This window comes from Sus scrofa, chromosome 3 (genome assembly GCF_054392235.1).
Source record: "Sus scrofa isolate SSC_HxYL_T2T_F1_AM1 chromosome 3, Sscrofa_HxYL_maternal_Yorkshire_Landrace_v2.0, whole genome shotgun sequence".
Lineage (NCBI taxonomy): Eukaryota > Metazoa > Chordata > Mammalia > Artiodactyla > Suidae > Sus > Sus scrofa.
In genome coordinates this window covers 127,094,928-127,109,375 of record NC_139385.1, presented here as the reverse complement: position 1 = coordinate 127,109,375, position 14,448 = coordinate 127,094,928, and the positions used below count along the sequence as shown (strand labels likewise).

General features: G+C 56.4%; 1 protein-coding gene across 9 annotated transcripts in view; it reads left to right on the top strand.

Moving 5' to 3' along the window:
- The window catches only part of KLHL29 (kelch like family member 29), a 306,457-nt gene extending 293,035 nt beyond the window's left edge, over nucleotides 1-13,422 (top strand). For 7 of the 9 annotated variants that reach the window (XM_085019780.1, XM_085019779.1, XM_085019778.1 and 4 more), the window contains 7 exons: nucleotides 105-364; nucleotides 3,028-3,226; nucleotides 3,332-3,514; nucleotides 3,720-3,900; nucleotides 8,749-8,942; nucleotides 9,267-9,411; nucleotides 11,158-13,422. In XM_085019780.1, coding sequence (XP_084875906.1) covers nucleotides 105-364; nucleotides 3,028-3,226; nucleotides 3,332-3,514; nucleotides 3,720-3,900; nucleotides 8,749-8,942; nucleotides 9,267-9,411; nucleotides 11,158-11,341 — 1,346 coding nt within the window. In that variant the 3' untranslated portion in view covers nucleotides 11,342-13,422. The remainder of the gene's footprint in view (nucleotides 1-104; nucleotides 365-3,027; nucleotides 3,227-3,331; nucleotides 3,515-3,719; nucleotides 3,901-8,748; nucleotides 8,943-9,266; nucleotides 9,412-11,157) is intronic. The other 2 variants (XM_021087787.2, XM_085019784.1) reach the window with 1 other exon arrangement.
- The last annotated feature ends 1,026 nt before the right edge of the window (nucleotides 13,423-14,448 follow it).

The following is a 14,448-nucleotide window of genomic DNA, read 5'->3' as shown; positions in this document are numbered from 1 at the left end:
ACAGGGGTTCAATGAGGGATCCAGAGTAACAGGCAATAAGAACAGGCAGTGACCCCTTCCAGGGCCCTATGGTCAGTGGTCCTCTCCTGTGCTCTTGTCCCCAGAGAAGCAGCTGACGGCCAGCAACTGCCTGGGGGTGCTGGCCATGGCCGAGGCCATGCAGTGCAGCGAGCTCTACCACATGGCCAAGGCCTTCGCACTGCAGATCTTCCCCGAGGTGGCGGCCCAGGAGGAGATTCTCAGCATCTCCAAGGATGACTTCATCGCCTACATCTCCAACGACAGCCTCAACACCAAGGCCGAGGAGCTAGTGTATGAGACCGTCATCAAGTGGATCAAGAAGGATCCTGGGTCCCGTGCGCAGGTAGGCTTGCCCGTTCTCCCTCAGGGACAGTGCAGGGATGAAGAAACGTGGAGGAGGCAGGGCTGCCTGGGGCGACCTGCAGTGGGAGCGGCTGAGGGCCACCAGGCCCAGGCGGAGGGAGGTGGGCAGCAAGAGGTGGAGGGGGGATGAGAGACGAGAAATCAGGCACTAGAGGATTCTCAAGGGCCGGCATTACACCGGAAGGAGACCCAAGCCGACAGAGAGGCCGCAGGGCCAGGTGGGCAGCACCAGGGCCCTGCAGAGAGAAGTGTGTGCCTGAGCCAGGGTGACCCAGCAGGAGGAGCCCCACTCACGCTCTGGGTGTTGAGATGGTGGCGAGCACGTAGACCAAATGGAAACTATGCTGGAGATGGGAAACCTCCGATATCCTGACGGGAGGGAGGGCACGTCGCTTGGAGAGGACAGCAGAGAAATCAGAGCCAAAGTCCAGGGCAGAAAGAAAGGAGGGCAGAGTCCTCAGGAGGCACAAGAAATTGAGCACAGCCTGGTGAGATCTCCAGACCAGAAAGCACTGGCCTTGCTTAGAATGGAATTGCCTTGGTTCTAATGTGTGAGGCGCCCCTGAGGTTAATGCAGACACCCAGGTAGCTCTCAGGAGGGCTCAGAGTCACCCAGAGAGCTGCAAATGGGAGGACAGGATCAGAGGCAGGAGCCCAGAATGAGCTCAGGCAACTGAGTGACAGATGAGAGGGGCCACTTCGTTGCATGTGGAGCAACGGGAAACCCAAGGCTGGGTGCTGGGATCTGCAGTGTGGGGTGGATACAGAATGCAGAGATGGCTCTGCACCCCTGCCCCAGCCCCCAGGCCCAAGAGAAGGCGGTCCTCTGATGGACCGAACGGGGGCGCAACAGGCATTTTCAGAGGAAGTCAGCCTGGGCAGCTGTAATCGTGCCGGCCACAGTCCTCCATAACTCCCAGATCTGTCTCAAGCCCATTCTTCTGTCTTTGATTTCAATGTCCCTCAAGGCCCTCTAGTTCATACACCCCCAGACCTACACATCTTCTTGGGTTCCTTATTTCAGCCCTGCCCCATCGCCCACAGCAGAAGCCCCGACTCCCCCCACCCCTCCCATCTCCATTTGGCCACACAGCGCTGTCACCTCTGCCTCCTGACTCCCTCTTCCCAGAGCCAGCTTCTCCCTCTCCCTACTCAGGACCCCCGGTCTCCCCAGGATTACAGCAGTCATCTCCTGAGAGGTCGCCCTGCCTTCAGTCTCTTCCAAATTCAGTCCCACCCTGCAGCCGGGTGGCCTAACTAAGGAGCACGTTTGGTGGTGTGATTTCTGTTTAAAAGCCCTCGGGCGTGCCCTCATCCACGCTGCACAAGCCTTGGCAGCAAGGCACGGGGGCAACGGAGCCCAGCGCCCAGCTGACCCCTGCAGTCTCCTTTCTCCCTGTCTGCTACCCAGCCCCTTGCCTCTAACAGGAATAAACTCCCTGGGGCTCCCTGGAGGCGCCGTTCCCTTTCACTCTCTGATGTCTCTGCATGAGCTCTTTATGCCCTCCATCCTCTCCTTAGGCCTGAGAACCAATCCTTCCACACCCAACTCAGATATCACCCACCCTGGGGAGCTTCCTACCCTGCGCCCCCCAAACCCCCAACCACACTCTTCCTTTGGGCCCCAGCTTTTAGGTGGCAGATCCTCTCCGCGCCGTGAAAGCGTGTTTACCCGGAGGTAAGAGGCCAGGTCTCTGCCGCCCCAGTAACACACTAAATGTGTGGCAAAGGGCAGTCACCAATTATTTGTAGGATGAAACTAGAGGGAGGAGCAGGGAGTTTGCCAGGCAGGAGGCAGGATTTGAAAAGTCCATGAAAAGCCTTCAGCGCAGGTGAGGGGCCAATGGGACCGGCTGAAGGGGTTTGCTAGTGTTGAGGGAGCACAGGTTCTGCTGGTTACGACTTGCAAGCTTGATGATCACCCTCGGCTCTCCTGGGCCCTCCCCGCCCCGTCCCTGAGTTCCTGCCCCAGGCCCGCCTCTTCCGGGAGCAAGTGCCTCCCTTCAGGACTCTGCAGCCTGGTGGGAGGCAGAGGCCCCCAACCAGGGTGGAGGCAGGAAGAGGGGGCTGAGACCTGTGCATGGTCCACCCCAGGTTGGCTGCAAATGCCAGACTGACCCCTTCCTTCCCCGCCCGCCTCCAGCTGCCAGGACCCCCCGGAGCTCTGTCTAGGTGGGGGGAGCAGTGTCCACACTGCCAAGTGTGGACTGCAGCTACCCACTTTGCTCAATCCCATACTTCTCCTTTCTTTTTCTTTCTTTCTTTCTTTCTTTTTTTTTTTTTTTTTTTTTTTTTGGTCTTTTTAGGGCAACACCCGAGGGAGGGTAGGGAGGTTTCAAGGGTAGGGAGGTTTCAAGGCTAGGGGTCGAATCAGAGCTGTAGCTGCTGGCCCACACTGCAGCCACAGCAACACCAGATCCAAGCCACATCTGCGACCCACACCACAGCTCATGGCAACACCAGATCCTTAACCCACTGAACGAGGCCAGGGATTGAACCCGTGTCCTCATCAATGCGAGTCAGATTCGTTTCCACTGAGCCACAACGGGAACTCCCCCTACACTTCTTCCTTCTCAAAAGGACTCACGAGAGGTGGCGCCACCATGTAATCTCAGAAGACCTTGTGTCTCCTTGACCCCACAGTATGCGGCGGAGCTCCTGGCCGTGGTCCGCCTCCCCTTCATCCACCCCAGCTACCTGCTCAACGTGGTTGACAACGAGGAGCTGATCAAGTCGTCGGAAGCGTGTCGGGACCTGGTCAATGAGGCCAAACGCTACCACATGCTGCCCCACGCCCGCCAGGAGATGCAGACGCCCCGAACGAGGCCACGCCTCTCAGCAGGTAGGAGACACAGGCCCTGAACCCCCCAGTGGGGGGCCCCCCAGAGAGGCGCCAGGCACCGACGCTGACACGGTATCGGCTGTGTGCCCACCCATGTCCCTGCAGGTGTGGCCGAGGTCATCGTCTTGGTTGGGGGCCGTCAGATGGTGGGGATGACCCAGCGCTCGCTGGTGGCCGTCACCTGCTGGAACCCGCAGAACAACAAGTGGTACCCCCTCGCCTCCCTGCCTTTCTACGACCGCGAGTTCTTCAGCGTAGTGAGTGCCGGCGACAACATCTACCTCTCAGGTGAGGCCCCTCAGGGCTGGGCTGGGGACCGGGCACAGACTTCCCAAGGGGGCCGCTCCCCACAGCAGGGCTAAGGAAGGCCAAGGCCCAGGAGAGTGCACTTTGCAGGTGAAGCCTTCTCCCCCGACCCTGGGGCTGGGCCTGCGCAGCCCTGGGCCCTTCCTCACTCCCCGCCTGCTCTCTGGACCTCCCCTACTGCCCACAGGTGGGATGGAATCAGGGGTGACGCTGGCCGATGTCTGGTGCTACATGTCCCTGCTCGATAACTGGAACCTCGTCTCCAGAATGACGGTCCCCCGCTGTCGGCACAATAGCCTTGTCTACGATGGGAAGATTTACACCCTCGGGGGACTGGGCGTGGCGGGCAACGTGGACCACGTGGAGAGGTAATGAGGCCACGGTCACGACAGGGGCATCCTCTGACATCCCCCGAAAGCTAAAATCGCACGGCTCCTCCTCCCCAACCCCCACCCAATGAAGACGCCCTGGAGCCTGGACGTTTAAAGGCCGCAGTCCCAGGCTCTTCTCACACAGCACAGGGACAGCCCTGGGCACCGTGGAGGAGAAGCAGAGAAGATGAGAGCTGCCAGCCGCCGATTCAGGGCACTCCTGTCCCATTCAGGGGATCACACAAGCTGGAGGTGTGAGACCTAGTTGGGGAAAAGGACGGGATGGGTTTGGCTGCCCTGAGCAGGCAGTTAGAGGACTTGCTGGGACTAGAAGCAGCGGCCCAGAGGCTTGGTGGGACATAGGGCATAGCTGGAACCAATGGTCCAGATGCCCAAATGCCGGTGGCTGTGCGTCTGTGTCCCTGCCCAGTGCAGGTGACACACCAGGGAGCTCCCTTCTTCCCTCCATCCCACACCTCCCAGGAAATCTGCTTGTAACACAGGGGAGGGTCACTGCACACAGGTCAGGCGGACCCTCGAATTTCCTAGAAGAGAATTTGTCACTTGTCTGGAGACATGTGTGCAAGCCTGCCCTCTGCTGGAAGTCCCGCGCTGGCTTCCTCACCGCAGCCTTTAAAACGGGCCGCACCTCGTGGAGGGATCCCAGGGATCCGCGGAGGCGGGAGGGGCCGGGGCTGGAGGTGCGCGCTTGTCTGGGTGGAACCAGTCTTTTTCTCTGAGCCGGGGAGACAGTTCATGCAGAGAACGGGCACGTTGGAGGGAAGCTTCGGAAAGAGCTCAGGCTGCTTCATGAATCAGCAGCAGGACTGGGGGCGGGGACGGGGGCAGGGAGGGGGGACCAGACAGGGCTGCCGTGCAGTCCTGCTTTCAGAGAAACTAGTGAACTAGTGCCCGCCCAGGGAGTGACAAGTTAGGCTGAACTGGCCCTAAGTTCTAACTCAGGGGTCACGGCTAGGATCACTGGAGCCCCCTCCTGCATTCTTCCCACTCCCCACCGCCCCGCCGCCGCCGCCCCCACCCCCGACCCGTCACCCGCTGCCACAGAAAGCACATTGTCCCATGTGGCAGCTTTTTGCCTGTGGAGCCACACGAACCCCTCAATTTGTATTTTTCCCTCGATGGCTAATTGGACACTTGACAAATGTTAAGGCAGAGATGGCTTCAGAGTGAGACAGGCCCTGGATGCTCACTGTGGGCCTTTAACTCCCCCAAGTGGAGCCCAGAGATGGCTCTGTAACAGCATTTAATTGTCATATTGATTCCGAGCTAATGGGGAATCCCCGTGTGATTATGAAGATATTAATACTGCTGCTGAACCCTGCTCAGCCCTGATGCTGAGAGCCTTTGGTGGGACCCATCACGCCCCACGCTTTCCAGCAGCTCCAGCTTCCAATCCTTTGTCATCCCCTAGAAACACATGAAAAGGAGACATTTTCTATGTAGGAGTAAACTGAGCTAGATCTGTCATCCTGTCTTGCTTTTGTCAGCTATTTTTAATCTCCTAAGACACTGATTACTCATTTTGCAAACTTATACTTGTTGATAAATACAGGGATTTGTTCACGGATCAAATGCACCAAGCCAGGAGACAGACTCCACTCCTCTCGGGCCCAGAAGCGGTCCTCTAAGGCCCAGGAGCAGCCTGGAGCAGCCTGTCCTGCGGGCTGGCGGGGCCTGTGAAACATCAGCTGGGGCACAGAACCAGCCAGACCACCCTGGGAACCCCAGGAGACCAGGAGCAGCCCAGGACAGGCTGCCCCGAGCCCCTTCCCAGCCCAGTGGGATCTGTCTGCCATCCTTGTAGGAACGAGGCACAGACTTGGAGGCTCCTGGGTGGCGGATGCGCGATAGAGCCGCCCACTGCTCCGCAAGGAGCATCTCTGGACCCCCATTGGTCAAGTCAGTGTCTGTGCCACACAGTAGCAATGATGAGAATTCATGGTGACAGGAAGGTCAGGGGGATGGGGACAGACCCGAGGACGCTTTGTTCCCCAGGAAGCACTAACGATACAAATTGCTCTTATATCGATAATGAATGAGATGTATGGTGCATTATAATTACATTACATTACTGTATTACAGGAATAGAGCAAGATTATATAATTATAGATTAAAACAACAGTGTAATAGACAAACCTGTATTATATCATTATATAAATAACTGGGTCTAATACTTTACAGCAATATATTGCAGTAGCTGTGGTTACTGGATAAATGATAGCAGAGCGCCTCACTCCGCGGGGTCATTTGCATGTCATTAGCATATCCTTCTCAAGCAGGAAGCTGACAGATTGAGCTGATGGAGGGCTTGCGGTTTGGCAATCGGCCACCTGGAATAACAAGAAATTCTCGCGTTCGGCAGAATGTGCCATTATACCGAAAGCCTGCAGACTAACAGCCACATCATCTTCCACTGTCTCCCAGCTCCTCCTGCAGGAGCTCTTTGGCTCGCTGCCACACTGGCTTAAAAAAACAGATATCTGAACTTCTGACATGGTCCAAAAAGGCACTTACTCCATTGCCTATTAGCCACATATCTTCTGCAGGGGGCTTAATTGAATCAGCTCCTGCTGCCCTTTAAGGTGCTTGAGGCTCTTCTGAAATCCTGAGTGTGTGAAAGCACAGAGCTGGACATCTCAAAGCCAGGGGCTCGGCTCAGACAGGCCATCTTCCTGGGTCACCGAGCTGTGACCGTGCTATGGCTTGTGTCCCAAGGAGGCTGATGAGGAAAAGTGGGCCCCGTGAGCACCCCAGGAAAGGTGCGCTGGGAGAAATCAAGTGTGGGGGTGCAGCGAGTCCAGGGCGGAGGGGGTGGTGAACGGCGTGGCCAGCTGGAGATGGAAGGTCCAGGGCAAATGCTTGTGAGGGCAGAGACACGGCTGCCCCAGGAAGAAAGAGCTCAAAGACCCCTGTTCCGTGGCTAATCTTCTTCATGCCAGTTCTGCTCTTGCCATCAGCTGCTGCCTGTCCTCACTGCTTTCCCTGTGCTGTCCTGCCTTGCGATCGCTTCTCCATCCTCTGACTTTGACACTTTGTCCTGCACCACACACCTGCAATCTGTTCAGCCCTGTAGAATTCAACCCTTTACTGGCTCCATGCCTGCCCCCAGGGACTGATGGCTGGCACACAAAACCCCAGGGTCTTGTAGGCTGGCTCCGCTATATACTGAAGTCCTCCAGCCTCTACGGGGTCCTCACGGCACAGGTCATCTTTCCGCGTCTCCCTTGGCAGCCATTTCTCTCCCTCTCAAGAGGCTGGTCTCCCATCTTCACGCCTCTCCTCAAGGTTTTTACCCCACAGACTCCTCTGATACTTTCACCCACTCTGACACCGGCTCCTCAAAGAAAATGGACCCATCCATCAAGAACTCTCTCCTCTTCCTGCCGTGCCTCCTCCATGTCCTCAGGCTCGTGCCATCCTTGCCTTCCCCTCTCCTGTCTGAATGACCAGTGCTTCCCTCTCTGTGCTGGATCCAATTTGCCTCTGCCTCCCGGGAGCCTCCCATCATCAGCTCTCCCCTCTCTTTCATATTTAGTTCATCCTTCCTTACCCAGTTGGGCTCCTTCCTATCAGCATGGAAACACAATTAAACCTTCCCTCTAAAATTAAAACAAAGCCCATGATGTGCTGGAGCTGGTTCATACTGGTTCGTGAGAACCCACCGTTACATCTCCAGGAACTTTGCAAGTCAGTTGTTAGCTACGGATAGTATTAAAAATTAAGTCATGGAGTTCCTATCATGTCATGGCTTAGTGGTAACAAACCTGACTAGAATCCGTGAGGATATGGGTTCGATCCCTGGCCTCGCTCAGTGGGTTAAAGATCCAGCATTGCTGTGAGCTGTGGTGTAGGTTGCAGATGCAGCTCAGATCCCAGGTTGCTGTGGCTGTGGTGTAGGCCGGCAGCTGTAGTTCCAATACAACCCCTAGCCTAGGAACCTCCATATGCCTCACATGCAGCCATTAAAAAAAAAAAAAAATTTTTAAATATTACGAAATCATCCTCCTCCCCTAAACTCTCCCAGCCTCAATTCCCTGTCCCATAAGTAGTGCCCCTTCCATCCATGTCCCGAGGCGTCCAGCAACACCCTGGACTGAGACATGGATTAGTGACTGAGCCCCATCCGTTCACCTCTCCTTCAGTTCCCACCTCCTTCCTTGGTCTAGGCTGCTATTTCCCCAGGTTCCTGCCCGCGGGCTGAGTGTGTAAGGGGGTGCCCGGTGCAGGACTGCTGAATGAAGGATTAAGACTGAGTTGGAAAGAGAGGGCTGGAGAGGCCCAGAAGGAGGGGAGACCGGAGTCTGCACAGAGGTTTTGACAGACAGAAAAGAGCCTCCCTCAGAGTTCCTGTTGTGTCTCAGTGGTTAACGAATCCGACGAGGAACCATGAGGTTGCGGGTTCCATCCCTGGCCTTGCTCAGTGGGTTAAGGATCCGGCGTTGCCATGAGCTGTGGTGTAGGTCGCAGACACAGCTCAGATCCTGTGTTGCTGTGGCTCTGGAGTAGGCCGGTGGCTACAGCTCTGATTAGACCCCTAGCCTGGGAACCTCCATATGCTGCAGGAGCGGCCCTAAAAAAGGCAAAAAAAAAAAAAAAAAAAGCCTTCCTGAGGTTCAGGAGGACGGCTGCAAAGGCTGGCTTGGGCTCGATCCTGGGTGACCTGGAGTGACTCATCTCAAGTACCCCCAGCCATGTGACCTCAGGCTATACTGAGGGCAGGAAGCGGGTGGCAGTGCTCCCCTCATGTCTGCTGCCCTGGTGGGGGCCCTGGCCCTGCAGGAGGCCCGTCTTTGATGCTGGGCTCTTTTTCTCCTCTCTCAACAGGTACGACACCATCACCAACCAGTGGGAGGCGGTGGCCCCTCTGCCCAAGGCAGTGCACTCCGCTGCAGCCACGGTGTGTGGCGGCAAGATCTACGTGTTCGGGGGCGTGAATGAGGCGGGCCGGGCCGCAGGCGTCCTCCAGTCTTATGTGCCACAGACCAACACCTGGAGCTTCATCGAGTCCCCGATGATTGGTGAGAGGCAGCTATCCCCTTGGCCCAGGACCAGGGCAGCCCCCCCCCACACACACACACTGTTTGTCTCAGTGTCGACATTCCAAGGCCGGAGGGCCAGCTAAGCCCAAGGCTTCTGCAGACCCAAGTCCAGGGGAGGCGAAGCCCCAGCCCAGGTGCAGCTGCAGATCTCGCTACGTAGACAAAGAGCAAGCTGGTCCCTGCCAGGTGCCTCCGGGCCCCAGCCTTGAACTCAGGCCAGCCGGTGAGGCTGGAGGGGCTGCAAGGACAGAGAACGGAAGGGGGGCCCAGAAGGGGGTTCTGACCTGCCTGTCTTCCCTGCAGACAACAAGTACGCTCCCGCCGTCACCCTCAACGGCTTCGTTTTCATCCTGGGCGGGGCTTATGCCAGAGCCACCACCATCTACGACCCTGACAAAGGGAACATTAAGGCAGGCCCCAACATGAACCACTCTCGCCAGTTCTGCAGGTGAGGGGTCGCAGTCACCGGGTGAGAGCTGGGGAGGAGGAGGACGCAGAGAGGGACCACAGGAGGGGCTGGAGCACGATGACTGACCTCCATCCAATGACCTGGGCCCCGAGCAGCACCGCCCCTTCCCCAACTGCACAAGTGGCAGAGTAGGTTGTGAGTGCCAGGGTAGGTTGGCTCAGAGGCCCAACCCTGTGGCTCCAGTGACCCCCTCTCAAAGCTGCACACGAAGGGCTTCCTGCAGGCACCAGCCCCAGGTCCGCCTGCCCCATCACAGAGGAGAGGCAGTGCCAGGCAGAGCTGCGTGACACCCTGCAGGGGACAGGTGGCTTTGGGGGGAATGCTCTGATGGCCTGCACGATCCTGGTGGCTCTCTGGAGCTGGACCAAGCGAGGCACAAGCCCAGCTGCCCTGCAGTCTCAAGGCTGACTGGGCAGAAACACACCCAGACCGGCCCCCACAGGAAGAGAGAGGTGGTCAGAGTGTGGCCTGGTTCCCGGGGTGCTCTGACCCGCCAGGGGCAGTGAGCCACAGACTTGCTCTTCTGGCCCCATCCTGTCCTGGACCAAGAGGAACCAGGAGTAAAAAGGGGCCCCAGAGACCCCATCTGCAGCATTTCCATAACAGAGCCTTCCTGACCGTGTTTGTACCTGGGCAGAGGTATCACTGAATCCTCTGTGAGGGGATAGCATGAAGCATTTATTGAGTGCCCACTGTGTGTGCAGCATAGCTAGAGAAGCTTCAGCCTACTAGTGTTATGGGACCTTGGGCAAGTAAGTTCTCCTCTCTGGGGAAGTTCTACCCAGGAATCAGGCCGCGGGACCAGGTGAGGCTAAGTTCCCGTTCGTAGGGAGATGCTGCAGTTCTGGAGCCCTGCTTTCATGTCACCTGCTCTACATGGTGGCAGTGTGCAGGGCAACTCTGACGACTCTGTGCACTGATCAAGACACCTGGAGTGGGAGCAGTGCCTGAGCATGGGGAGCTCCCTCGCCCCGGGAGTAAAAGTGGGTGTGGAGAGATGTGCCTGAGGGGAGATTTAAGCTGGTCTTGCAAGAGAAGCAGGGACGGGGTGTGCTCGGGGAGACACGCCAGGGGCCTCAGATGGTGCAGAGCTGGACCAGAAGGCCGGGCCTTCAGTGCCTGATTAAGAGTCTAGATGCGCATGTTCTACCGAGGCTCAGGTTTTCCGAAATGCGTGGAGACTTTGAAAGGGTATCCGTTCACTTCCGGGGGACAGCCAGGAAGACACGGCCTTGAGCTGAAATGAGAGTGAAATCAGGCTGGAAGCATAGCTGGCTGTGTGCAGGGTTAGCGGAGATGCGGTCAGGGAGACGGCAGGGCCACGGCCCCTGAGCCTCAGAGGGGAGGTGCTGGGGCCCCAGGAAACACCACAGAGAGCACCCGGGGCCCTGCAGGCACGGGCACCAGGTCCTGCGTGTGAAGGAACCGCCACAGGAAGCTGACTCTGAGCCCCCAGGCAAGGGTGACACTCCTGGTTAAGCGGCCAACACTCAGTTGCCGCTCGGCTCCACAGCTGGGCAGGCAGGATGGCACGGCGTCCTGACTGATCCTGGGGAAAGGTGTTTTCCTTATGCCAGCTGGGCTCAGAGGGCAGAGGAGAGCCGCGGGATCCCAGATGAGTTGTGCAAAAGGGCAGAGGCGGCCTGCAACAGGCCAGGGTTTTGAGAACCTGTCTCCAGGCCGCAGTGGAAGCCAAGGGCTAATGCTCCCTGCTTTCCCCGACAGCGCTGTGGTGCTGGACGGCAAGATCTACGCCACCGGAGGCATCGTGAGCAGCGAGGGGCCCGCCCTGGGCAACATGGAAGCCTACGAGCCTGCCACCAACACGTGGACCCTCCTCCCCCACATGCCCTGCCCCGTGTTCAGACACGGCTGCGTGGTGATAAAGAAATACATTCAAAGCGGCTGACGGCGGCGGCAGGAAGCCCACGATGAGACTGTGGACCCGTCTGGTGAGGCAAATGCTGCTCACAGAGATCAATTTCAGCAGCACCGACCGACGAGGGGCTGACCGACACCGTCGAGGAACTCACTGCGCTAAACATTTTGAATCCACTCTCCCCTGAATGTAGGAGAATCATCCTCGCCTTTGGGGGAAGTGAGGGAGACGCCTCCAAGCAGCGGGAACCAGGACCATCCCAGCAAGCGGGCGAGCCAGGCAGGCCGGCTGGGCCTGGGGCTCCTGCAGAGGCACTTGCTCTGAGTGGAGGCGCTCACTCTGCCCAGTGCAATAGAGTTTCACATATTTTTCAACTGGGAGAGAGAAGCTGTTTTTTTCCTTCCTGCAGAGCAAGCTTGATCCCCAGCCAACCATAGATCAGTTATCCTATGACAATATTAGGCATCAGGCTCTCTTGGATTAAGATCAAAGTGTCCTTATCACTTTGATTCCTACTTTTGTTTTTAACCAACCTACACTTTCAATGGCCGAGGGAAAACAGGGGACACTACTACGGGGCACAGGGCCTGGGAGGCTGCTGGTCCCCACTGGGTCGAAGACAAGTCCAGCCACCGTGTGGAGCCAGAAGTGACTGGAGCAGCGGTGCGGGGACGGGGTGGGGGGCGGCCGCGGGGACAGCTGGGGGGAGCCGTCTGTCCCTTTGCAGGGTTTTCCACCATGTATTTGCCGGAGGAGGTCAAGGTGATTGTGCTAGCTTTCTCTTATCCGATATGAATTATTTAGATTTTCAAGGCATTTTCTTGATAAACAAAAGGCTATTTTTAAGTACCGAGAGGAGGCGGCGGCCGCAAGAGGGTTAGTGCGGGAATTCCCAAAGCTCTTTGTTGGTAGTGCCAGAGTGGGGCATTTGCCCTCGTTTTTCTATGTGCAGAATAGAGGCTCTCTCCTGGGGTGGGGTGGGGGGGGTGAACGCCCCCGTTTTATTTTTCGAAAAAGTAACTCCCAGACAGCCCCCTAAAAGCTGTGCCTCGTGGAGGCCGTGTCAGAGAAAGATGACTCTGTTCCAGAGGGAAACCAGCTCTGGCTCCTGGCCACCGGGCAGCTCCCTCCATGAGGTAAAGCTGAGGACCCAGGCCGGGCTGGAAGGGAAGGAGGGAGAATACACGTCCCCAAAGCACAGGAGACTATTTTTGATATTTATAGCTATATATTCAGGCACCTGCCGCAAGAGCTCTCAGGATGGGGACAGCCTTCTTAGATGAGCCATGACAGCCAAGGCCTGGGGGGTAAGGACAGCATCACGCCTCCAGTGGCGTATTAACCCCAGAGAAGGGGAGGCAGGAGGGAGGTAGACACCGTGGCTCAGAGAGAAAGGCCTTCCCGCTAGTCCTCAGACCCTCAAACCTCACGCGGTGACCAGTTTCCATTCCGGGGCCCGAGGAACGCGGCCGCCGCTGCTGCGCTGTTTAGTTGAAGTTGGTACCAAATACGCATTGACCATTTTTCTATCTGGGAAGTCAACTTGCCGCCATGACATGATTAAAAGAAAAAAAAAAAAAAAAGAAAGAAAACACCATTTGTAAGGAGACAAGGACAGGACACGCTTTCCACGTTTCAGTATTTGATGACACAAAGTTCCAATGCCAATGTCGGGCATCCACTTCTAGCGCTACAAGTGTGGCTCCCACTTGGACAAGATACCGAGCTTCGTTATGCAGTTTTTAATATTATTTATTCTTTTAAAAAAGTAATAAGCACAAAATTACATACATTGTATGTCATTTAAAGTATTTATGTCAAACAGGGTGCAAGTGTGAACCCAAGGACTGGAGCACAAGTTTCTAACTGCCTGGGGCAGGGCTAAGGTTAGCGTTGGTGTGCGTCTGCCTCCAAAGGAGGTGTTAGTGGTCAGCGAGACTCAACACAGATGACAGTGAAATTCCGTTTCTCTCCTCATCTATCACACTGGAGCAAAACTGGCTATTTCTGTGAATGATAGAAAACAGGGTTCTCTGTAATGATCTTGTACATAGTCTATGTTTATTGTTAAGTTCTTGTTATATTATAATAAATATATTTATAGATCTAGACTCGGAAGCCAATGTAATGCCTCTGTGTGCCACTGTCCCTGCCACCGAGATGAGAAACCCCAGTGCAGGCCCACGCTGCCCCTCACGTCAGCTGTCTGGGCCCTGTCACAGACCTGAAGGCAGGTCTTGGTGACCCTAAAAGGACAGGGCTCCCTAGCAAGAGAAGGTGTAGGTAGGGCCGGAGGCCATGACAGCCAAGAGCTGTCAAGGGCAATGAGAGGTCAAAGGGGAAAGGGCCGAGCGGACACTCTGGCGTTGATGCTGAGGCTCTTGCTTCCATCTAAGTGCTCTTACTACGCTCGTGCAACTGAAAGCTTCCAAGGTTGCTGCCCCTACATCTGACTCCTGTGCCTGAGCCCCCGTGGAGGACTCTGCCACATCCACGCGGCAACTCCAGCTCGTCGGCCTGAAAAGAGACACAGCACGCTTCCTCCAGGAAGAATGAGGTGGGACTTCCGTCCCAAAACCCAGTCAGGGTGGCCTCCCTGCCTTCAGTCATGTCTGAGGCTCTTTAACGTGCTGTGTTGACCGGCTTTGCACTGCTAAGGACACCCACGCAAAGCCCTGGGTGACAGCGCAGAACATCAGACAAGACGGCTCCCTCTCTGGCAGGGAAGACGTAACGGATTAGTAGAAGAAGGCAGACTTACCAGCATTTCACCCACGTGAAGAGCCCCCCACCCTTAATCCCCAAATCCCACCAAGACCTAGTGACTCCTTGCAAGAAGAAATCGGAAGGCAGGCTGGGGTAGGTGGGAGTTCTCAGAGAACTTGGCTGAGGCTTTGTGGTGAGTGGAGCATACGCTCGCCGAAAATACCTGCACTGTTATCTTCAGCAACACCAGTCCTGGAGGACAGGATGGACAATGTCTAGAAAATGCCAAGCACGAAGAGCTGAAATTATAACCTATTAGAAAAGCCAAGCAATAATTTTATTAGCTCCTTCCTTCCTCTACTCTATTGTCCTAAAATAACCGTTCTCTGGGCCCATGAAAAGTGTGTGTAGTTACCATAGAAAACATGCGT